The 25,274-nt window shown below is 45.1% G+C and overlaps 1 protein-coding gene across 3 annotated transcripts in view; it reads right to left on the bottom strand.

Moving 5' to 3' along the window:
* Window positions 1-25,274, bottom strand: part of PAK4 (p21 (RAC1) activated kinase 4) — a 217,645-nt gene that overhangs the window by 51,046 nt on the left and 141,325 nt on the right. For all 3 annotated transcript variants that reach the window (XM_078661317.1, XM_078661316.1, XM_078661318.1), the window contains exons 4-6: window positions 22,036-22,485; window positions 21,518-21,651; window positions 6,094-6,220 (exon numbers count right to left, since the gene is read on the bottom strand). In XM_078661317.1, coding sequence (XP_078517443.1) covers window positions 6,094-6,220; window positions 21,518-21,651; window positions 22,036-22,485 — 711 coding nt within the window. The remainder of the gene's footprint in view (window positions 1-6,093; window positions 6,221-21,517; window positions 21,652-22,035; window positions 22,486-25,274) is intronic.

Genomic DNA, 25,274 nt, shown 5'->3' with positions numbered 1-25,274 from the left:
GCTACCTTCCAAGTAAGAAATTGCATTTCACATCTATGCAATGGTTCGAAGGGTGGACCCATCAGCCTGATGAGGACAATGTTGAGAATCCACACTGGAGCAGGTGGAAGCCTTGGAGGAATGATTCTTTTAAGTCCTTCCATAAATGCATTGATGACAGGCACTCTAAAAGGAGACAGATGTTGTCTGTTCTGTAAGTATGCAGCTATTTCAGCAAGATGTAAGCATATGGAGGAGTACGCTACGTTGGAACGCTAAAGATGCAGTAAATAGCAAATTATGTTTTGAACTGAAGCGTCCAGTGGATCTATTGAGTGTTATTACAATATACCACAAATCGCTTCCGGTTTGCTGCATAGCATGCTCTTGTGGTAGGACGTCTAGCCTCTTTGATAATGTTCATGCAGCCTGACGGAAGAAAAGGTAGCCAAACTAAGATTTCAGGTGCCATATCGCAAGGTTGAGATGGCTGGGATCTGGATGTCTTATCTCTCAATGGCTCAGAGTGAGCAAATTGGGAGTGAGGTGTAGTTTTTGGTGAGGCACTACTGAGAGCTCCAACAGGGATGTGAACCAGGGTTGTCGAGCCCATGTGGGAGCAACTAGGATTAACGTCAAGGACGCCTGTCTGAGCTTCCGAACCACCAATGGAATGAATGGGAGAGACGGAAAAGTGTAGGCAAATATCACGGACCATTCATCCATAGTGCAATGCCATTGGACAATGGGTGTGGATGTCTGGATGCGAAGTTTTGGCATTTAGCGTTTTTCCATTGTGGCGAACAGATCTATGCCTGGAAATTCCCACATCTGGAATAAAAGGAGGAGAACTTGAGGGTGAAGTTCCAATTTGTGGATCTGTTGTATTTGACGACTGAGCAGATCTGCAATTTGACTGTTTACTCCTGGAAGGTGTTCTGGAAGGAGAGACATTCTGTGAGGTATGGCCCACTCCTAGATGTTCTGTGCTAGTTGCAATAGCTGGAGAGAGTGTGCCCCCCCCCCCTGTTTTTGTTTGTAGTACATTGCTGTAATGTCTGTACAGATCAGGACAGATTTGCCTACTGGATGAACTTGAAATGTTGTTAGCGCTAGAAAAATTGCTAGCAGCTCTAGATGATTTATGTGAAGCTGCTTTTGCTGCAGGCTCCACATGCCCTAAATTGTGAGCGTGTGGAGATGAGCTCCCCAAACAGTGAGCAATGCGTCTGCTGTTAGCACTATCTGTGGAACCGGGTCGATGAAGCCCGTTTGAAAGGTTTTGGGTATTCCACCACTGCAGAGAGCAATGGGTGCGGCCGTCCACCAACACTGTATCTGATAACAGACCCTGAGCCTGGTTCCACTGACTTGCTAAGCACTCGTAAAGGGGGCACATGTGAAGTCTTGTGTAAGGTACTATTAGTATGCAAGACGCCATCATCCCTAGTAACTTCATGAACACTCGAGCTGACAATGAGTGTTAAGGCTGGAACTGGCAGAGTAGAGTCTGCATGTTGCAGATTCTGGCCACATTGGGATAGGCCAAAGCCTTTTGTGTATCTATTGTGGCTCCCAGATACGCCTGTGTGTTGGATGGCTGTAGATGAGACTTGGATAGGTTCACTGTGAATCGCAGATCGTGGAACAAATGCACTGTTTTGTGAGTGTGATGGAGACAGCTTTCTTGCGAGCTGGCTTTTATGAGCCAGTTGTCCAGATAGGGGAAGACTTGAATGTGTTGTCTTCGAAGATGAGCTGCGACTACTACTAAAAACTTGGTGAAAACTCTGGGTGCGGTGGTTACTCAGTATGGGAGCACCTTGAACTGATAATGCAGTCCTGCTACTACGAACATTAGGAATTTACGATGAGCAGGATGTATTGGGATATGGAAATAGGCGTCCTTTGAGTCCAAAGTGGAAAGAAAGTCGCCTTGTTGAAGGAGCGGAAGCACTTGTTGGAGAGTGACCATGTGAAAGTGGTCCGATTGAATGTATAGATTTAGTTCTCCGAGGTCTAGTATACGCCTGAGAGAGCTGTCCTTCTTGGGAATTCAGAAGTACAAGGAGTATACCCCGGTCCCTTGATGTTTTAATGGGACTAGTTTTATTGCTCCTTTTTCTAACAGGGAGAGAACTTCTGTTTTTTACAAGGGTAAGATGTTCCTGTGACATTGCATGTGATTTTGGAAGAATGTTTGGGGGAGTGTCTGTACATTCCAGGCAGTAGCCATATTGGATAGATTGTAGCACTCATTTGTCTGAGGTGATCGTATTCCAGACATGTAGAAGTTGCGAGAGACGTCCCCCGACAGGAGTGGAATGATCGGGGGTAGGGGAAGAAGTCACTGCTTGTTACTTACAGTGGAAGTGCGTGTTGAGTTGCCGCTGCCTCTTCCCTTACCGTTGTTTCCTCGAAACCCACCTCTAGCATAGCCTCTTGATAAGGGCGATTGGTTGTTGCCCTTATAAGAGGAGGAGGGAGTCTTTGTGGATATATTCTTGGAGCCACCCCTGTAAAAGGAGCGACAACAGGATCCCCTATTTGAAGGTAACTGCAAAGCCCCCATGGATTTTGCGACCTCAGTGTCTTTTTCATTTTTTCCAACGAAGTGTCAACTGCTGGGCCAAAGAGGAGTTGCTTGTCAAATTGTTGGTTGAGAATAGAGGCTTGCACCTCAGGTTTAAATCCTGAAATTCTCAACCAAGCATGCTTGCGTAGCAATACGTTGGTATTTACTGTGCGGGTTGGTGTGTCTGCATCGTCTAAGACACACCTGATGGAGGTATTTGTGATTAATTTACCCTCCTGCATAAGGTCCAAGCCTTTGATTTATGCTCATCAGGCAGAAATTGCATTAGCCTCTAACCCATTCTAATGAGCCCTATCGTAGCGAGCTAACAAAGCTTGTGCATTAGCAATACACCAATGATTGGCTGCTTGCGACACTACCCTTTTGCCCGAGGCATCAATTAATTTGGACTACTTATCAGGAGGAGGGGCCTCACCTGTGGTCTTTGAGTTAGCTGTCTTGCGAGTGTTTGAAAGTACCAGCGAGAGGGTCTCCTTCCACGTACCCAGTCCTGGCAGAAAACCCACACATCCGCAGGAACAGAGCAGAAGGAAGAGTCTTCTCCTAAGTCGCAGCCAAGGCCTGGAACGAGCTTCCAATCAACATCAGACACTCCCATACCCTGCACACCTTCAGGAATAACCTCAAGACCTGGCTCTTCCACTGAACCAGAGATGCACCCTCCCCCCGCGCCTTTGGACCCTCACGGGTGGGTAGCGGGCTTCATAAAACCCTGATTGATTGAGAGTCTAAAGGCAGCTGACCCTTGATATAGGTGGGGTCAGTAGGTGTAGGTTTATATTTTTTCTCCACCCTGGGTGTAATGATCCTTGCCCTCATAGAATCCTTGAAGATCTAATCTGTATGCTTAAGCATCCCTTTAAGCATTGGCAGTGTATGAGTAACTTTCTGAGAGGCCCTTAGGGTTTTGAATAAGAAATCCTCTTCTAAAGCCTCCTTATGCAACAGCCCTGTTAGGTAGCTCAATGTATCCTATGTTGTAGTCGGGTGGTGAGGGTCTGGATGGATATAAATCAGTCAGCATTGGTGTCTGGGTAAGTATCTTGTGGTCTATACTGATCCCCCGTCCCCTTCATCCTGTGGGTCAGGTGATAGTGGTGGTGGTGAAATTATGGATGTAATAAGTACATTTGGATCAGTGGGCGAAGGATGTGGAATATAAGGTGGGGAAGGATTAGTACCAACATTTTTGTTCTTCAGAGGAATGTGGTAAACCTCCAGCAGGCCCATTTGCCTTTTTTCCGGCAATTTGGCATAGATACGCCCAGTGTCTCGATTTATTACTAGTTCTTTCTGTTTCGGATCTGAAGGTGGAACGTTAGACCGAGGCTCCTTTGACGAAGTCTTTTCTTTGGTCGTCTTTTTCGGCATTGACATTTTCGGCTCTGAAGTCTTCGGCTCTGAAGATTTACTCTTTGATAACAGTGGCATGGATACCAAGACATGCTTCGGCGCCAAAGGTTTCGGCTTAGCGCCGGTATGGGGTTGACTCGAGCCTGAACCGGAAGGCTTTTCTTTGCGCTTCGGCAACGGGCCCGCGGATGGGGTGCTCTAAACTTTTTGACGGTGTCGACCTTCGGCCGACGGAGGGACCTGTGCCTTTTTGTGTTACAAATGGTAGGGGAAGGAAATCTCAGTACTCACGATACGTTGACCCGGTGATACTTGGTCTTCCGCGTCGGAGCCAGCTTCAGAGACGGATATGTCCTCTAGTTCGGCTTCCTGTGCGCAGGATTCCTCGTGGTAGGAGTCCTCTCAGAAGAGATCCTGCGCGGAGCCGCTTTGTTGAAGCATTTTGTGACGGCGAACCAGACGGTCACAAAGTGTCTTTCTCGATCGAAACGATCAGCACGCATCGCAGTCTTTTTTATTGTGTTCCAGGGATAGACAGAGGTGGCACACTTCATACAAGTCGGTGCATGGAAACTTAGAGCGACACCCGGGACAGAGCTTCAATGGAGTCCGTTCCATCGACTGCTGGCAGGCCCGGTGCAAGAAGGCCCAACAGACCTCTACGAGTCTTCTAATCGAAAGTCTTTGCCAAAACAATACGCAGAGAATGGGAAACGCGCTCGAGAAACAATACAGTGGAGGGTAGTGGATTGTGCATCGAAGGGAACCCGAGAAACGGTGCTGAACCGGAGCGCAGCAATTCACATCCAAACCGGATGGCGGAAAAAAATCAATCGAACTATGGAGTCGATGCCCATGCACACTATCACCAAAAGGAGTCGCCGCCTACTGCGTGACTGGAAAAGACTTTCGAACGAAAACAAAGTGCAAACATCCAGACCCAACACTAAATGGTGGGCTATGCACAGCATGTGATCTACAGCTCACATGTCTCAAACAAACATTTTCCAAATAATTATTTTGTTTAAAGTAAAAACATATGTGAGCAACTTCTTATAAAGGCTCACTCGAATTTTACAACAGTCTTTAATATAACTATGTAACTAACAAAGCTCGTATTGCCTGTCTGACAAATGCAATAATCAATGTGTCGCTATGAATGATCAAACACTGGGGAAATGATTGCGGTGATCATATTTGGGGACATGAAAGAAGGACTGCAATACTTTTTGCATACAAGGTTGGCAAAGGGTAGAATTAGCTTTTGCTTCTTCACCACAGATCACCACTAGGTAATTTGGAAGAAAGTAATACTATATTGATCGTAATCTGCAAGCGAGCCCAAAAAAACATTGCTTTGAATGCTGCACACATGTGAAGCAACATCATTTTTTACATTACAACAGACTTAAGAGTCCCAAGATACACTGAAATATGCAATGTCATAACGTTTCATAACACCGGCACATCCAAGTCTTCATCAATTCCACACTGGTGTTTGTCACAATCAATACCTTACCACAGTCTCTTAATCACACACCTCAAATGTCACTGCACCCAGGTTTTGCAATACAGGACTATCACAAACAATACAATCCACATCATGCTGTGCCAGACCCGAACAAGTCTGCCAAATCTACTCCTTTGCACCCCCACACTAGGGCTAACACACCAAGGTCAGTGTTAGACCCCATTCCATCCTGTCCATAGTGCTATCACATGCTCTACCTCACCATAAGCAATTTCATCACCATTCTGCTCTGCACCACTGACAGTTCATCATCGAAACAGCTATGTCTCCATCCCAGCCCCACCATCTACAGTTATCCCTCTCCACTGCTCCCAGCTGGACTTCTATTGCACCCACATCTTCTTTCACCATTTTAACCTCTATGGTAGTATGTCACACACCTTCCCGTCTGTTCTAATCACCCTTGCTACTTAATATACAACAGTTCCTACAATTATTCCCATTCACACCGCTGACCCTCACACTTCTATTCATACTTTTTGTATCACCCCCTCCAACTGTATGGCACTTACTTATCCTGCACTCCCACAACCCCACGACCTGTTTTGGTTATTAAGCCCAAGTTCAAATTTGCTGAGTCCCGCACGAAAACCTTCTGAATCCCGCACGAAAACCTTCTGAAGTTGGTACTTACCCTGCCATCATGTGTCAGCAGAATTGAATCACTCTTGATGTCTCGATGGATGACGCCTTGAGCATGAAGTACTGACAGCGCTTTTAGAACGGACAAACAAACAGCTGCAATCTGTTCTTCGTTCATTCTACAGGTTGTGCAGGAAAGAAAAGGTACATGAAAGTTATGGCAGCACAATACTCAAAAATATAACACCCATCACAGGTTAATGCTCCCCATGTGGGGTGATTTATGCATGCACAGCTTAATGAGGGTCTAACTCAAACACACATCATGCTCCACCAAGTGTGAATGCACAGAAGGGATAGACTATGATGTCTGTGAATGGAGAAGGCAGGGGGGTTGGGGGATGTCCCAAGGGCAGTCAGCTATTAATGGGTAGTGCTTAGGCACTTGCATCTCCAAAGGTATTACAACTGAACACTTAAACAGCTGTGGCATGTGCTGTTAAGAGTGGAGGGCTGGGTGGGGGATTTCGACAGAGGAAGAGGGAAAATTATTTATTTAACTATTTCCCCGTGGTCGTCTGTCGAATCCCCTGCCAACCCAACCCCACCGCTCTTACCTGCAAGGGCTGCAGCTGCACTTAAAGCTTACTCTCTGATCTGGTACGGGTTAGAAACTCAAATAATACTGACAGCAAATAATGCACAATACATTTAACTGCCATTCAATGCTCTAACTTCAGATTTTTTTTTTTAAATGAAGTGAGAAACCGGAGTTAAAAATAATATATAAACCGAAATCATAAGGTGTTAGAATCTAATGGGGATATGATTCCACCGCGCTAATATTTATAGCGATCAAGCACTAGGTGCTGGATTTTAAGGTATATAGACAATGTTATCCTACAAGAGAGCTGTTGGGTGTTCTCAAAAGTCTCAGCAGGTAACACCACAATATTTATTAACATAGCTTGTGAATGGAGTAAAGGTACTAGACAGAAACATATACTGAAACAGAGTTGCTGTAATACATTTGATCCTCTAGTTTCAGTTTGTCTGATTGCAAGCTGGCATTAGACTCTACTGCTGAGTTTCCAGTTGGAGCAGTCACAAAAGCCCACAAACAAAACCTATTCATAAACTAGTGTATCAACCAATTCAAAAGGTGAGTTTAAGGTGTTCAGTTCATACCCGAATTAGAGTGTTGTCTCAGGTTGGGGCAAAGCTCCATGGGGGCTGGTTAAGGACCCAACCGGTCTCTAGGTCTTCAAAGTACTCTCCAGTGAGCGAGAAAGTACAAAACATTAGCAGCCCGTACACCAAATAGGCAGAACGAGGCCACGGTTTCATATTTTCTAGCTGACTAGAACATGAGATTTTTCTGAACATACAGGAGTTCTCTCTTGTCCACCCTGTGTAGTGTACCTCCTCTGCTCTCTTTTAAGTTACAGCAAAAAGAAACACCAGAGCACAGGGTGTATCCCCCTTGAAGTCTGGCAAAGTACAAGTTACTAATGAGGAGGTGGTAGGGGGCAATATTGATTTGTGTTAGGGGGCACAAACGGGAAGCTTTGGCTAACAAATGCTGCCTCTTATTCAAATTCAAATTCTTCCTCCAGTCTTAAGGAAGTACATTGCAGCATTTAATTTTAGCTATTGAGTGCATTTTGTAAAAAAACAAAAAACAAAACAAAAAAAACACGTGAAGCACCTCTAGAGGGATTGCAGATTTTGGAGTTAGTATGCAGGTGAAGAAAAGGAGTTACAGACCTGTAACTGCAATTCTCTAGTATTAGTATATTTCATAGAATCACATGCTTGGATCATTCCCGGTCGTCCAAATGGGAGTCCCACAATACCATAATAAAGCAGAATGTATCTGTATAATAGGCTATAATGGCAATGAAAAGTCAGTTTAATTGCCAATGTCCTTTTTTTATTATAAAAGGACCAAACAGTGAGAGGCAAGAGTTGGTAGCTCTGGAAGCGTGCTATAGTGTTGCGGCTTTTAGCAGCCAGTAGTCTAGGTAAGGAAATACCGGATAGCCTTGTTTTTAGAGTGTAGCTGCTATCCCCCCAGCTGGATCAGATTTTGTCCACGATTGTGTAGCATCCGAAGCAACCGTGGGTTAAGCAAAGTGTTCGACAACTGCCTACGAACAAGGGTGGACTTGGATTTCCAGACTTGGGCTTTACTATACAGCATCCTCAGTCTTGCAGCTGTGCAGTCTGTTGTCAGTAGCGGTCTCCAGTTTTGATAACTAGGTTTTGAGTCTGATGATGTAGCATGGTTTCTGCCCTCTCCTGGAAGGAGAAAACCTACCAAAAAGGCAAGGTTAAGACATGGACACAAATATGGGATCAGCGTCAGAAGATCTTTTCAAGTCAGGTCATACCTACTATTAATGCCTAAGCACCCTTATGCTACTGTAGTTAGGAGTCATCTGGTTTGCCCAAGGGAGTAACACGAAAATGGGTAGATTTAAATATAACAAAGATAGGGGATTTTTTTCAAGGGCTCCAGTCTTGAGTCTCTCCAGAATTTTTCTGGTAAGGTACTTCATAGTCAGTATTGTTTCTTCATGTACATTTAAATAAAAGCAGTTCTTCCTAGCAATATTAGGGATGACATCAACTCCTCCAAAGGAAGATGGTGAAGAACTGGTTTAGGGATGATACAGTTAATCTCTCCCTTCGGTTTTGGTACCAGGAGCTCCGATTCAACCTGGAAAAGCTGGTAATAGCCGAGAGAACAAAATGGGAGCAGTGTGTAGGAACTGAGCAGTGTGTAGGAACTTCCTTTGAGGATCAACAATATTGTCTCCTCAGTCCCCAGGAATTGGCTACAGTGTGGTCTTGAAGGGGATTGACTACACATGTTTATAGTCCTGTAGTTCCCTAAAGCCATTTGGGGGGTGGTTTAGATTGGTTAGTAGGACAGTTTGAGAGAATGTTCTCCCCCTTCCGATTAGCCTTCCTGGGTCCGACAGATTTCCTACATCCAGAAGAATAGGTAGGGAATGTTGTGATTATTGCAATGTTAATTGATCGGTCATTGATCACTATCTAATGGATCTTATCCTGGAAAATGGTGTCTACTTTTCTTTCTCTTATTACAGTTAGACGCTTTTGTCAAATGATCTAATAATCATTGTAAAGCAAAAATCTGTACAATGTCAGTTTTTTTATCACACATTTAAACAGCTTGTAAATGAATAACACAATTATTTTAAAATATATCAGGAACTACGAAAGCACATTTTTTTTGTCATTCAGAAGTGTTATGCAAACCAAGATATAAATAAGAGCAAAAGTAATCTGAACACTTTACTTGGTGAGGTGCAAATGACAGATATTTGCAGAAAATCAATTTCTAAAGATTGTTTGGACACTATATAGTTTATCACTAAAACTGCATGTCAAAGGGAAATTTTGTAGCCATTTCAATGGAAAATCTGCTGATTGCAAATGCGTGTGCTACCACATTATGCTTTTGGTATGTATTTGTTAAAAGTGATAATTTTTAATCATGATTTGAGAAACATTCCTCCCCCATCCTGATGACAATGTTGTTAATGAACTAAGAGGAAAAACAAACGTCATATGTATCCTACATGTGGCTAAATTTGTATTATACATGGAGCAAAGGGTTAGCCTATTAAGTCAAGCAAAAGTTTTTTTTTGTACAGGAGATGCTGAACTTGCATGTTTGAAGGTGCTCTCACATATGTGATAAAGAAAATGGTGTCTCAGTGAATTAAAATATTTGCCCAGGATCACATCATTTTAAACCAGTTTATGGGTCAAGAGCATTGTAATTAGATCGAGTCGATTTTTTAAGTCACTAGACGTGCAGGTCTAGTAACATATTTTTGATTTTTCAAGGCCTGCATTTTGTTCAGGTAGACAGGCTTGCATCCCGAACAGCGGCAGGAGACTGGGGCTCAAACCAGTTTACCAGTGGTTTTCTCACAGGTAGCCACACCTCTAGGGTGGGCTACCAAACTCCTAACATCCAAGGAGTGGGCAGAATAGTGCACCCTGGGATTTTTAGATGCTAAACATAGCCGGAAGTCATCACAGGACGAGAGGGATTCTAGTGGCCCATTGGCTAATGACCGCATCACCCCCCCTCCTTTGTTTAAGCATTGCTGCTTGAAGCCACAGCTACCCAAGCTTGAGCTAAAGGCCTCCCAAATGAGCCTGGCTGGACCCAAGACAGTTTTTGTGAGTGTATTACATGGTAAGGTTGCACAACCATACCATATAACACACCCAAACCCTCACAGTACCGGTTGTAGCACAAGGTTCAAAGCAGAGTGTTAATTATTGTATTGCCTTAAGAATACAGTACATTTTGTTTCTAATGCTGCAGGAGGGCTGCGGTGATTAAAGACTCTCTCTTCCATGCTTGTGTAGCCTCAGTATTTTGGGTTGGATTACCACACAAACATTTAACGGCACCCAAAGAAAGCCTTCCTGAGGCAGAGATAAAACAAGCAAACAGTCAGAATGCTTAGTAGGTACAGGATCGCCCTCACATTCTCACACCGCATAATAGAGTAAACAACAGCAAACATAGATGAATTTTGGACAGGCAATGAGCAGCCACAAAACAATCACTATCACAGGCAGAAGATGTTACCCCACTCCCTTCTTTATTCCACTCCCGACACAAATGGAGCTCTCAGAATGAGTTGCATGGGGTCTGTCTCAAGCCCCAAGAAATCAGCAGCAGAGGAAGAAATGCATACAGAAATCTGGAGTCCCATTGAAGACATAAACAAGTCTCCCAGAGAACCTTGAATATGGAACTACAGATGCAAATGGCTGGGCACTGCATGTGTTTGGAGGCTGCGAACAGACAATAAGGTGAAGACTCCTGTGCCACCTCCAGGAGCTGACGCAACTTGTGATCAGCAAGATGAGGCCTGCTAAGCTCGCCTGCCTCGACGTTCACTGAACAGACATGGTGGCAGACCGTTACGGATATGACATTAAGGAACCAATGCCACAGCCTGAGAGCATATGGATAAAGGCTACAGGACGCCATACCACCTTACTTGCTGCAGTACCACATGGCAGTCGTGTTGTCCCTCAGGACCCAGACAGATTAGACTTAATGTATGTCAAAAAGTGTTTGAGGGTCAGATGGGTGGCACAAAGCTCCAGAAGATGGATGTGGTGGCGCTGCTTCATCTGAGACCAGAGATCCCTGATCTCCATTTCAAAGCAGTGACAACAGTGCAAGCATAAAGCACCCATCACTTTTATGAGCTTTGGATTAGGCAAACAGAATGTAATGCACATGTCAAGTTGGTATCCATCATCCAACACTGAAGGTCCCAGACTTCAGTATCAAAAATAAAGATGTTGTCCAAAAGAAAAACTAAGAGTGATGCGCCCAATGAAAGAGAAGGTAACAGCAGGGTAAAATGCGCCTACCAGCATGAGACAATGGTAGAATGTGCAAGGCCAAGAGGCCGGAAAGACACAGAACCATCCAAGCCAAAGTAAAGGTTTGCGCCCAAAACATAAGGATCATACCTTGAATTGTTGTGGGAGTAGAAACACCTTCAAAGCCACTGTGTCTAGGCCAGCCCTTATAAAGGGTATCCTCTGCATGGTTTGAAGATGTGATTTCAGTTTGTTGGTCAAGAAAACCCAGGATGAACAGAATCTACACCACTGCTTGCAGGTGATTCTAAACTAGCGAAGGTGGGCTGCCCTTTGGCAGCCAGCCATCAAGGTATGGGAATACATGTCCCAGGCCTGTAAATATGTGCTGCAACCACCAACATGACTTTTGTGAAATCCAAGGCAAGACCAAATGAAAGGATGGCAAATTGCAAATGTGCAAGTTCAGGGCACCATGCAGTCATTGGGGTGCCAAGCCAACATGACCTGGGTAGATTCATCTTGAACTTTTGCCGAGAACAATGAGATCTAAAACCAACCTCAACCACCTGCCCTTGAGAACCAGGAATTAACTGGAATAGCATCAATATAGCTTTGTTGCAGCGGTTGCAAGCAAAGAAAAACATGAAGGCTGCTGCATAAGCTGTCAACTGTGCCCTCTGCAGGTTGCGAGGGTTGTTGGATGGTATGTAAGACACTTTGAGCAGCACTAAGAAGCAAACCAGACTTAAACCGTTTCAGGGCAGAAACTCCTTTTGCACCACAGAGCCTGGCTCCATCAAAACGCATGTCTATAAGGACGGCTTGAAAGTCTACAAAAAAGCTGGTATGGGATGCAAGCACGAGACTGATTAACCACACTAGTTGCCATGGCTCAGACAACACAATCCATAGTGCCTAGGCTGGCAGTCAAGATATATTTAGCTGTGACCTGACCATTGTGTACAGTCTGTGTTTAGAATGTGCTAAGGGAGGACAGGCAAGACCTCGCTTGCCATATTCCAAGGCCTAAGAAGCACACTGATTTCAGGGACTGGAGAGCAAGACTGGTGGCTCAAAAACCTTTTCACAAAGTATCTATACTTTTACTCAGTCTAACCAGTATAGCAGAAGAAAAAAAAAAATAGGATTCACCTTGCTCTGCAAGGCCTGCATGACAAAGCTCTCATGCAGTGTGGTGCTGTGTCGGGAAGGAAATGTCACAGAGTGCAAGTGTATCACACCAAGCAATTGGGCAGACGGATGGCACAGAAGGAGGTTTGGATAGAAGCCACTGCAACATTTTCCAAGGTAAGTAATCTGGGGTTACAACTAAGCGTCAGAATGGAGGTTTGTGAAGGTTTAAAAATACTACCCACATTTTAAGAGACCTTTTAACTGCCCTTCTTGCAGTGCATTCAATTCTCAAACACATAATAAGGTCTGATAGCACAACAATAAAAGGTGTAAATGGAATAATTCAAGTAAATTAAGCACTAACCATCACTAAAACCAACAGAACCCCCAATAACTTTGCTGCATTCATCATTTGTACGTGTCCTCTATTTTTTTATACTTGTTCCTAAATGTGTTTACTTTTCTTTATTTGTGGATGTAGGTAGTGGATACCAGACCTAAGGGAGACTGACATCAGGTCTACAAGGTATTGATGCAACTTCTTTTCCTGCACACAATGACAGAACAGATGTCCTTTCATTATCAAAATATAAAGACCATCATAATTATCTACATTTTTACCATTTATTCAACCTCCTAGTGTTTTCACTGAGTAATCTACAAAATCTAGCCAGGATTGGCTTTGGTTATTTTTGGCCGCCCTGAAAGGGATCCTATACGCCTCAGTACTGAATCCAAAGCCCTCAATCAGAGTACCCTTCATGAGGTCTTAGGATGCAACATCTTTCTCATTGAGCGTTGGGAGTCTATCCCTGCACTTTCCTGAAAACAATTCCCACAGAATAGCATTCCAGAGCTTCACAGGGACCGGTCTACCAAGGCAGGCTCTCTCAAATGCAACAACCCACTTAGTGATATCATCTCCCTTGGGGATTTTGGAGTCAATAAGGTCTCCCTTCCGATTTATTATTTTGCTGCCACCAGAGATGGGTCTTAGGCCCACCTCAGCTCTTTCTTTTTCAATTGCTACGAGTTTAGCTTCCAGGGCTATCCTCCTAGCCAGTCTCTGAAGATCTGCATCTTCAGTTATTTCCTCATCAGGGATATCACTGGGGACACTTCGACCAGAGGTGTTGCTATCTGAGGGGGTAGTGATGGAGTTAGTGTTGTCCTTCTTCACCTCCTCTTCTTCCCCACTGGAGGAAGTTTAACTAGCCGGGCCTTTTCATTATCTGCTCGAGATGGGCTTTGTGGGTTCAGGACCAATGGCAAGTTTGCATGCTTTGCACAAATCTTTAAGCTGACCAACTTTTAGATGTGCATAGGGGCCCAGTTTGAGCTCCTGGCTGGTCCCTGCAGTATCGGTATTTAACCCCTTCGCTGCTGCGGCGGCTATTCCGCCGCAGCGCTACGGGGGTGGCGGGGTCGCGCGGCGGTCCCGTGCTCGTGACGGAACCGCTCCGGCACGGCCCGCGGGCGAGCTGTGCTTATAACGGAACGGTTCCGTCATGGCCCCGCCCGCCTAATAGAACCTTCAGCGCAGGCACGGAATTCGCGCAGCGCAGGCGCAGCGAGCGGGCCGTGACGGAACCGTTCCGTCACCAGCACAGCCCACCCGAGGCTCGGGACGGAACCGTTCCGTCACGAGCATGGGAGGGGTTAAAAGTAAGTGGGTCTTTTTAGAGGTTTTTAAAAAAAATGGTAAGTCCTACTAAGGCCTAATTACTTTACAGTCTTAAGTTTCTAAACAGTGGGGGACTTAACCAAGGCCCTAACACTATTTTTAATAAAAATGAAAAAAAAATTGAAAAGCAATAACAAAATTCTATAAAGTTGATTTTCTCAAGTGAAATCAATTGTTGTGCGTTCAAGTGGTACAACAGATGTCAAAGTCTTGTATCCCACTGCTGCCACCAACGTAAGAAGCCAGCTCTGTGTATGGTATTTCCACTAGGTGGTTATACCGTGCACAGAATCCAGGGGTGATTAGGGTTCAATGTAAAACCCAAAGTGCTCTATGAGTGGTAGTGTGGGCGAGCAGCCTTAGGCCTAACACAGAGGAGTGTAAGAAATGTACTGCACAACATTGACGAAAATGGACAAATGACTCAAGTAGGAGATCTGCACTAAATTTTGGAAAAATATATACTTGGTTTGTATATTATTTGAAAACCAAGACCTCGCAATAAGGTAAGTACGTTTTTTAATGAAAACACTTCACTTTGAAAAATCAACACTTCGAAACTTTTAAGAACAGTTCAATGTTATCCTATGGGGAAAACAATATTGCGGTTAAACAGGTAAGTAATGCACTTATAATTCCACTCTTCGGGACCAAAAGTCAGCAAGGGTCAGGTGAGTACCAAAACTGCACCACCAGTGGAACAGGGACGGCCGGGTGCAGAGGTCAAAATCAGAGTTCGACCCAGTGCTTTTCAATGGGGAATGGGGTGCCTGGAGTCACACTGATTTCAGGTAAGTAGATCGGTTGCAGGGGCCAAGTTTAGGGGGTTATGTTAAGCATGGGGGGGGGGGGCACAAAGTAGCACCAAACATACAGCACCAGTGGAACGGGGCGGTCGGGTGCAGGGTGCAATCTCGACGTCGGGCTCCCAATGCTTTTTAATGGGGATTTTTATTTTGGCAAACAAGCTGCAAGCATTGCACCGGAGATTGCAGGAGGGAGACCAACACTAGCAGAGGTAAGCAGAGATGTATGGGGTCGTAGGGGCACTGTCAGTTCAGCTCAACAATGCCCAGGGGCTTTGGGTGCGGGGCTGCCTTTCGACGTCAGAGTCTTCTTACCAGAGCCACTCGCGGTGATCCCCTGAATTCACAAAGCAGGTGGCGCAGTGGAGATCAGGAGAGGTCAGCCATGCTGGACACGAGGTCAGGATCGCTGGGGAGACTTTGCAGTAGAGGTGAGCTACTCAGACTCAGGCCAAAGGCATCGGGTGCAGAGTGGGCAGGGATCACGGTTCCAGCTGGATCCAGAGCCATTGGATTCGGTTTCTTCTGGAAAGGTCCGCTGTCAACTGGAGATTAGAGTCTTTTTCTAAAGCAGCATTCCTCCCAGGCTTTCAAAGGTTGCTGGCTGCAAGACAGGTCACAGTTTTGCAGAAATGGTAGAGACTGGTAGGGCTGGGGCCAAGGCAGTCAACATCTTCAGACTTCTCTACAGGGATGTCTTCTTGCTTCTTAGGTCATCACAGATCTAATTTCTAGGTCTGGGAGGGTCCAATAAATACTAAATTTAGGGGACGTTTTACGGGAGAAGTAGGTAGGGACAATGGGCACCTTACCTGGGGTTACTACAACCACTAGTATGCCACCCTCCTGTGGGAGGGGGCATACTAACCCTGATTGGAGGAGTTCCCTCATCTTCAACATGGAGAAGACTACAAAGTGTTCTTAGAGGTGGAGTTGTCAAGGTGGGTCCACCTCCTAGCCCTGTAAAGCTTTTCCGCCGGGTTTCCCGACCAAAGAGGGTGTAAACTGGGGGCTGCCATCTGCTGCTGGCAGAAGAGGCTAGGGTTTGCATTACAAAGGCAGCAGGCCTTTGAAGCTTCCCCTTCGAACACTGGCCCATCCTGGGGGAGGAGGGGTGACACTTCTGCATAGAATGTGCATTGTTTCTGGTCCCAGAGAGTGGAGGCTTTCCACCCAGGGTTCCAGAAACATGCCTGTGTGTGGCAGGCTGCCTAAAGCCTGTCAGGTTCGTAGGTTTTCAGGGGGAACCTCTGAGGTGCCCTCTGAGCACATGTTTTAATATATCTCACACTGGCATCAGAGTGGATTTATTACAAGGAGCTGTTTGGTACCAGACACTCCCGGGGTCAGTAAAGCCATCATGGTGCTGTGAAATGCGAGTTGTCAAGTTACCAGCCCATGTACTCTCTATGGCTTCCCTAGCACTTACAATATTAAGGAACAGACCATAATACTGTAGGGGCATATCTCTTCATGCAGATATGCTACATGCCTTAGGGCTGGTAAGAACTGCTAGAGGGGTGATTTACCTATATCTTAGGCAGTGCTAGGTGGCATGGGACACAGGCAGTGTGCCATGTCGACGTGGTCATTTTTTCACCTCACACGGGGCGTGCCAGCTGCTGGGCAGTGGCATGGTCCTAGTGAGTGGCTCCCTGGGGACCCTCTACAGCCTCCAGGCCCTAGGTACCCAGACTACCACTCACTAGGGACCTACAGGGGGGCAAATTGTGGACATGTTTTTAGGAAAAGAACATTGGTACTGGGAACCTGTACTTTACAGTCAAAGTTGCATCAAAAGTCAAAATGTGTATATGAGGTACTGCAAGAGAACCCCATTTTCTCACTCACTTGAAGATCAAAATAAACAAGCAAGCAGATAACGAGTAGCATTTAGTGACATGTTCAGATTTAACTTACCATTAACAAGAATGGGGTGACCCAATAGTCACGGACCTGGGTATATCAGGATATAAGAAACAATAGTCCTAGACCTATAGTTGCAAAACCTAATTCAATCAATACAAAGTTATCAATTTAACTAAGTTGAGGAGCATTCTCATTGTTCACGCTCCTAGCAACTCAATATCTGAGATCAACTTTAGACCATATTGCTATGTTAGACTTAAAAAGATCGGCTGGTATGCCATCAGGGCCGGGGGCCTTGTTGCTTGTCATTTTACAGATGGCTTCTGTACCTCAGCCTCGGTTACTACTAAAGTGTATTGACGAGTAACCCCTAAGGTTAAATCATCAACCCCTACGGACACATGTTCGTAAACGGACTTAAAACGGGAGAACCACTTATCCTCCTGTATACCACAGTCTAAAACATTATTACTTGAATCTACAAAGTAGGGTTGATTATTTATCACTGCCCAAAATTTAGCGCTGTTTTTTATAACATCAATAGAGGTCAGTTCTGCCCAAGCATCTTCCCTAATCTCCCGCCTCCTCTGTTCAACTGCTGCTTTGTAAGCTTTCCTTAAAAGCGCCACACATTTTCTGTCAACAGGCTTACATTTCAGGGCCTCCTTCAGTTTGCGGTTGGCTACTGAGCAATTATGATTGAACCAGCCAACTGGCCCTGCTTCTTTAGCTTTTCCGGGATGCGTTAAGTCAGAAAATATCTGCTGGCAGACCTTTTGAAATGCCTCCACTACCTCGCTATCCCCTGCTTCCTTGTCCATACATGTATGCAACTCCACCGCCCTACTATTTAAGAGATTGCCTAGAAAATCCTCAGGAATGATTTTACACCATTTAATTCTCCGTGCCTGATCTGTGGCCCGAATATCTGGTTTATCGACCCCGTTCAGTTGTGTCCCGGATCTACTAAAAATACCTCCAACACGCAAAAAAACGGGATTATGGTCACTAAAATGAGACCAGACAGGGAAATAATCTACCAAGTTGTTCCCTAATGTTAGGCTTGTAAAAACCCACCACCATTTCCCTTAAAAGTTGTATGTTCACCTCATCCCCCATGGGTAACATTAAGCCATTTTCAGCTAAAATATATTCCAATAAGGTCCCCTGTTCCGTATGCTCAAAATGTGAATCAACCTGTTCGATGGGAGCAAAGGGATCATTGGACGGCATTTATCTGGGCATCTATGGATATTAAAATCCCCCAATAGTATTATATAACATTCATTTTCAGACAACTCCCTATAGTCTACTAAAAAGGAGTGTAAAGCTGTTAAATTACTGGTGGGGGTAGCTCTATCGAATGAATTATAAAAGTTGACAATCAGAACATTATAAGCCCCTTTGCAGACGATTTTAACTACCAAACAATAGGGGGAGCCAGAATCAATCACCGTGTGTTTTCCTAAAATATTAGCTGCCACTAGAGTTACCAGCCCTCCCCTAGCTCTTCCTCTAGTAGTAGGGACCGCGGGGAGAGAACAGGTGGTGTATCCATCCATAGTAAATGTGTTATTTGTGTCCCACGTCTCCTGTAAGGCGATGATATCTGCCGTTCCCAAAAATTCCCTCCAAATGGGGTCATCTACTTTGTTTCTGCGATGTTCCATGTTCCTATCTTGATATATCTATTATCTCTAGGGACATCCCTACCCACTGGGCTATTTTCTAAATCTTTACTATTCCCGAGCTCACAGGCGATATTAGGCAGTACCCTAATATCCACACCTAGGTTTGCGGGGGAAACGGGGTTGGTCTTGTTTCCTTTACCGGTTCCTAGTACTGTTCCCGCCTCTTGTCAATCAACCCAGCCCAAATAGGACAGGCAATCATACTGGTTTGACATTGGGATGTTATAAAGATTATCTAAGGGATGGGGGATTTGGGCATGGTTGTAAGTGTGACCGACATTCATCCCACTGTCCCTAAACCTGTCTACGTGATAACTAATGTCACAGCTATGTCTACCTCCTCGTCTCTGGGCTGAGATCCACCTCTCCTCACCACCCCTATCCCAGTTATAGATGTTCCTTTCCCTAGGTGTCTCTTGGCTTATTTCTCCTCTATGGTGGTTCGAATCTTTAAGCCAACTCCATCTACAATCCTGCTGTTCGTTGGGCATGTAAAAATAAGAAAGGGGCCTGGCCGTAACCGAAGTACCTTTATTATCATTACGAGGATTCCCCCGACAGATATAATCCGCCATACGAGGATCCTCAAAGGTCACTACAATACAGTCACCCGGGATTCTTTTCTTATTATGTCCTACCCAAGACGTTCTCTCCACCATTAGGATATTACCACAAAAGTTTGGTGGTAAAGGGTGATTATTCGTTAACCAGTGGCATACCTTGTTTTTGAGCGCCTGAAAAGTTTCTGTATTCGGGGGGACCAGTTCTGTGACCCCCGTCAGGATAATCACGTAAGAAGAGGCATCCGGGGGTAGATGAATGTTTCTCCGTGTCAAGTTCTTTTGGGTTGGTGCAGGACCAATTTTTAGAGTGGGGATGGCAGGGTTGTTCGGGTCAACTTGGTCACTAGACTTGTTTGCTGTTGGGGTTTGGGTGCTAACTTTATTAATCGGGTGATTAGGGGGGTTTAATGTCAGATTCTTTGGCGTCTTATTTTTTGCCCCAGCTGTGGGCTTAGCCGCGGGTCGAGATTTACTGGCTGGAGCAATATTGTTAGTGACCCTGTTAGCAAAGCTACTATCATGAAACCTTATGTCCTTATGTATGTCATGGAGGACTTTTTCGATGCCATGAAGCCTGGCTTCTAGAGGAGCAAGTAAAGTTTTAATGATTTTAGTTATAGTGCAGCCTATAGGCTCCTCCTCCCCATTAGCCATCCCAGTTGTATCCTCCCTCAACGTATCAGCAATTATACCATCCTCAAGGATGTCCGCCATGGAATCATCCAGGATTGTATCATCGATAATAGCAAGGGGTAGGCTGGCAGCCTCTAAATGAGCTACTACCGCCCCACTTTTCTCCCCAATGGGTTCAATACCCAAGACTCTCGGCTCTACAGATCCTCCCTTCTCATTTAGATCATTACTAGTTTTCCTTGGAGGGTCAACACGAGCTATCTTAGCTCCAGTGATGTTAGCATTAGTTTGCTTTCGTTTAGGGATTGCCCCCTCCCTCTTCCCCCTCCCTTGTTCATGTGTAGACACTACCAGAAGATCAACCTGAGAATTAAGCTGGTTGTGCTCCAGGCTAGTCTCTGTTGGGTCGTGAATCTCAACCTGAGGATCGAGGGGTAGTGGGTCTAATGTGCTTGGTTGACTACGGTCTTTCTCATGAATATCAGCGAGGACCTGTACTGGGTTGGGTATAAGTAATGAAATATCAGGTGTCCTGGCGGAGTCAATAAGACCTAAAGACGATCTTCTAGCTATTGCTAATTCCTGGGAAACCCTCCTTTCCATAAGTACAATGCCTTGATTAATTAAGGAGTTGGTACGCACAATGAAGTCATCTAGAGTTCCAGTCAATTGTTTTCTGCCTGCCGCAACCATACTTCTAGTTTCACGGCACTCCATGAACCTCAGCAGTGCAAAATTATCGCAACAAAATAGACAACCTCTTTCTACAGCGGGCAACCAAGAGCCTTGGCCCAGTCCAGTCTCTTCCGGCCTCTGATGGCCACAGACGGTCCCGCCTTTGTCCCGGTCTTCTCCCAGGACGCTCCCGCGCAGCGGCAGTAAGTTTTTCTATTATAGGTTAAGCGCCGCAGAGGGGGCGGAGCAAACAGGGAGAGCAGACCAGGTGTAATCAATTGGCCAGCCAGGGACTCCTGGGATATGGAGTTCCTGCAGATCTCCTCGCAGCCCTTTGTGAAGCCCCAACGCTCCCCAGCCGCCACACAGATGAGACGTCCCCCAAAGACTCCCTCGACGAAGCGGGACCCGCGCAGCGGGTCCGGCGAGGAGTTGGCTCGAAGCAAGTCAAGGGACAGCCAGCTCTGCACAAAGTCCAACAGGGTCCGCTCAGGTCAGGGTCAAAGCACTAATGGAAGCATAATAGTACTCGGCAGGAGTCAGAGGAGTATTGCAGGCGATCCAACTACAAATTACAAGATCTCTTTTCCATGACCCTTGTGTTAGGGTATATCATCAACATTAATCGATGTAACAGTGAAGTAGGACGTTGCCCTAGAAGAAACGGAGTTGCTCTCAGACATCATCTTCTCTAGGTTATGTGAGTGTTAAAGAGGGAGTCTTCTCTGGCCTCTTAGAATCTTGTCAGAACGAGGAGCATTGATGAGTTACTTGGTGTGTGTTGGAGTGGCGAAAACAGGTCCTAATATTGAATAAAGAATTGCACAGATGTGGTCTGTGATGTGCTGAAAGAGCAAAGGCAGACCTGTGTTGTTCTGAGAAGGGATCAACTCTTTGGTTTTACCCATTGTGTGTTACGAGTGTGGTGGACCAGCAAGGAATGGAGAGGTTCCATGACATCACATTATCTTTGTTGCTACTGAGACGAAAAACTGGAATTTTATCAGAGAAATGACGACATTACCTGGTATGTGTAACAATATCAGTCAAGGCACCTCCTTCAAGGAACTCCATCACTACCCAAAGCTCATCTCCAACAAGGTAGCTGTTGTACATTTCCACCACATTCTCCTGCTGGTAATCTCTCATGATTACAACCTGAAATGCAGACACAAGACAGATGTGAACCGCGCTTGTAGCACAGGAATCCTGTGCAGGTGCATGTGAAATGGAGCAGCAAACCAAAACAATGTCAGTCATAAGCAACACTGTGAGAGGTCTAATGTTTTGTGGTAAGAAATGTAAATTACATTGTAACTATGACTCGGGAGTCATAACCAAAGTTTTGTGACAACACCTCAAGCAGGGAAAGCTGCAGCACGGAAAAATAAAACTTCAACTGAGAGTGTGACTGCACTAATCAACAATCAACATCAGGGCTTTATGCTAGGGGTAGACCATTAGGTCAGTACAACCTTAAGTCCTATAAAACGGAGGACAGGCCAGGCTTTCAAATAATTAGAAAGAGGGAGCAATTCTTACCTCATTGAAGAGCAACTCTCGCCTCTGCTGCTTTCGTAAATCCATTTTCTTCACTGCTACTAACTTTCCGCTTGTCTTGATAGTGGCAATGCAGACAATCCCAGTGGACCCCTCTCCAATTTTAATGAAGTTGTCCAGATAACTCCGGGGATCCCCTGGATCTACCACTTTTTGTAGTGCAGTGCGGAACTGCTCATGTGACACACGCTGTGGCTCACGTTGAGGGGAGCGTGGTGGTGGAGGCACCTGTGTGGGTGGGGTAAAAGGAGTCTGAGAATTTGCGGGACCAATGCGCGTTAAGTGAGGGTCAGAGGCATGGGGTGAGAGCCCTGGGTGGGGTTGGTCTGGGTTCTTGGTCCTAATTTGTCCTTGCTGAATCCTGGATGAGCTGCTTTTGCCAGTTACAGGTCCATTGGGAATGTCTTGGGGTTTTCCCGGCCGATGATCCACCTGAAAAGGAACAAAGAAAATGCTGAATTCGCTGTAAGAGAGCAAACATCACAAGGGTGAACACTCAAACTTCCATACTTCAACATGGAGAAGCAGAGGGACTTTACTATTCAATATATTCGATGGAGCTAAGACACACTAACTTTGAACTACTATCACTGCAAGGACCCATCTTTGTAGCTAACTCTTGAAGCTAAGGCGTTGGGGAGCACTATATGCTCTCACCAGGCAGACCTAACATTACGGAAGATGCAACCAATTATATGTCCTTCCATACAACCTGCTCTGTTCCCCATAATTTCGCTTGCTCAAAAGTTGATGCCTTTCGTAAAACACACTTAAGCAAAAAGAGACAGGGGCATTTACAGTGGGGTTTGCAGCGGGCACAAACCTACACAGTCACTAAAATAGTAACTTTTTTAGTTCCTACCGCTCACTGTTACCCATTCGCAAAATGTTGGGAGAAACTACTAAGCAAAATAAAGGATGTAAAGTGGAAGTGATAACTCAAGAAAACAGGCTACACAGTCTGCATAGCAACATTATGCACATATTCTGCATAAACACTTGCTGAAGAGGGGCATTAACTCTGCTGGAATAAGCACAGAAACCCTGTGCTAGGTGTGTCCCTTGAATTGTGTATTAGTGGGAACAGCATGACAATATCATGGAATTGGTCTGAAGTCCCTGGTGATAGTAACCACTGCCCTCATAAGGCACACTATTATCTGCCTGGTGTCTATGCACTGATAACGAGTGCTAATTACTGTACAACCACTAACTGGTATTCATTCATCGGTTTTAGAAGGATGAACGGCCGAGTGGACACCCCAGTATTCATACCTGTGACCTTCAGATCACAAACACACACACACACACACACATATCACCACCGTTACAACAAATTAATCAGTCCTATGAGACATCTGACTGACTTTTCCAATATGCAACCTAAATCAGTGTAAAGACAAAATTGTGAAAATCTGCTAGGTAACCAGACTGGGGCACGGAAATACTCAACCACTCTCCACCAACAAAACCATCAGTACAGACATATATAGTGCCAATGATTACCTTAAGAATGCTTTTAACCTCGGGCCCCTTAGATGATAAAATAATAGTTCTCTCCCTGATCCCACAAAAATGTCTAGCCCTCAGTGAATTCGTATTTATTTACCTAAAAACGTGCGTCATGACAAGTCGACCATGAATGCCTTGTAAATGTCAAACTGCAGTACATAACTAGTTGGATAAAAAGGGACATTGAGGTTTTTTCCTTTTACAAATAAGCCATACTGTGATGAAAAGACAGCAAGGCAGAGAAACAATAATGCAATTCTTTCTTCTTTTGTTCCAGGCTCCTGCAATAGTATTTCAGGGTAGTTTTTAGACACAGTGAGTGTAGGACACGCCTTGTTTTCCCTGGGCAGTGAAGATTCCTGGAAAGTACAGAGATCGGATTCTAGCAGCTGTACACAGTGGTTTTGGGTGTGGCAGGGCAGTACAATTTCAAGGGACTCTCGGGATGAACCACAGATAACTTGGTACACAATAGTCAATGATATCTCCAGGGACCCTTTTTAGCTGAGCAATTAGGCTTCCAGGCAAAACGGAGGTTTGGGTGTGTGCCTTGCCTCATTGAACAAGGTTCTGCTGGCAAAGTTGAGGGCTTAGCCCAGTAGGGAGAAGCTGTTGTGAGGGAGGCCTAGGGGCAGGTTGTTGCAATAATCTAATTTACTAACTATTAGTGATTTAGCTAGGGTCTTGGCAGTATGGAACAGGAGGCAGGTCCGTAATTATTACATGCTAACACATATGTGGCGGGGTAGTGACTCCAAATGCCTGGTAGAAGATTTAGGGATGGTTGAGATGTCTAGAGAAAAGCAGAAAGAACAAAGCAGAGGGGTTACTATAGAGGAGGAGGGAAAGGATGCCAGTGTGGAGGCGTTCAACAAGAAGGACAAGACTGCTATCTAATGTTGGATAGCAGTAGGGCAGTCACAGATAAATGACTGGCAGTAGAGAAGGGGAGGAAAAGAAGAACAATGAGACATTTTGGTTTCTGAAGCATTGAGTTAAATGGAGTGGGCGATCCACAGTTTAATCTTTTTTGCTAGGATATTGTCATAGGATTGTGCATAAAGCCCTGGGACAGAGAGCTCGCAGTGCGGACAAGTAGAAGTTAAAAAGTAGCAGTGACCAGTATAATCCCTTAGGCTCACAAAAGAATTGGTCACTTTGGAAAGAAATGTGCCAAATTTCGCTTGTTGGGTCAGTCCAGCAGGAAGAAATGAACCAGCTAATGGTGGTGAGTTGCAACTTATGAAATATCAAGACTGGAGGTCTTACAGGACTTCTTGGGGGGTCTCATGGTGACTAAAAATTCTAATCTCCTAGCATGTAAGAAATCCACTCTGGTCAGTTGTATTTTCCTGGAGCAGAGGTACTGAGTAGCTATTTGTACTGGCAACTCAAGCCTTGGTCTTTCTCCGTGGAGTGGATTAAAGCCAGAAGCAATAGAGATGAAATTACTGGAGTCAGCTCTGGTTCCTTGGATTTATATTCTATTATTTTTATCTCTTCATTGCCCCTAGAAGGCAGTAGAGAGGCTGGGTGTCTGCAGCTCAGTGGTAGGCAATGGTTGCAGTCTAACTTCAAGAATCTTACAGATGGGCTAATAATGTATCACTGTGTGGCATAACAATGACTCTGGCAAAGTTACTTGATGGTAACGTGGAGTAAGGACGAGCTTCTAGTAAGTGGTACTGTTGCCTCCATTCATATAGAAT

This window comes from Lissotriton helveticus, chromosome 9, assembly GCF_964261635.1.
Source record: "Lissotriton helveticus chromosome 9, aLisHel1.1, whole genome shotgun sequence".
NCBI lineage: Eukaryota > Metazoa > Chordata > Amphibia > Caudata > Salamandridae > Lissotriton > Lissotriton helveticus.
The sequence above is the reverse complement of the archived record's forward strand: the minus strand, read 5'-3'. Positions and strand labels throughout refer to the sequence as shown.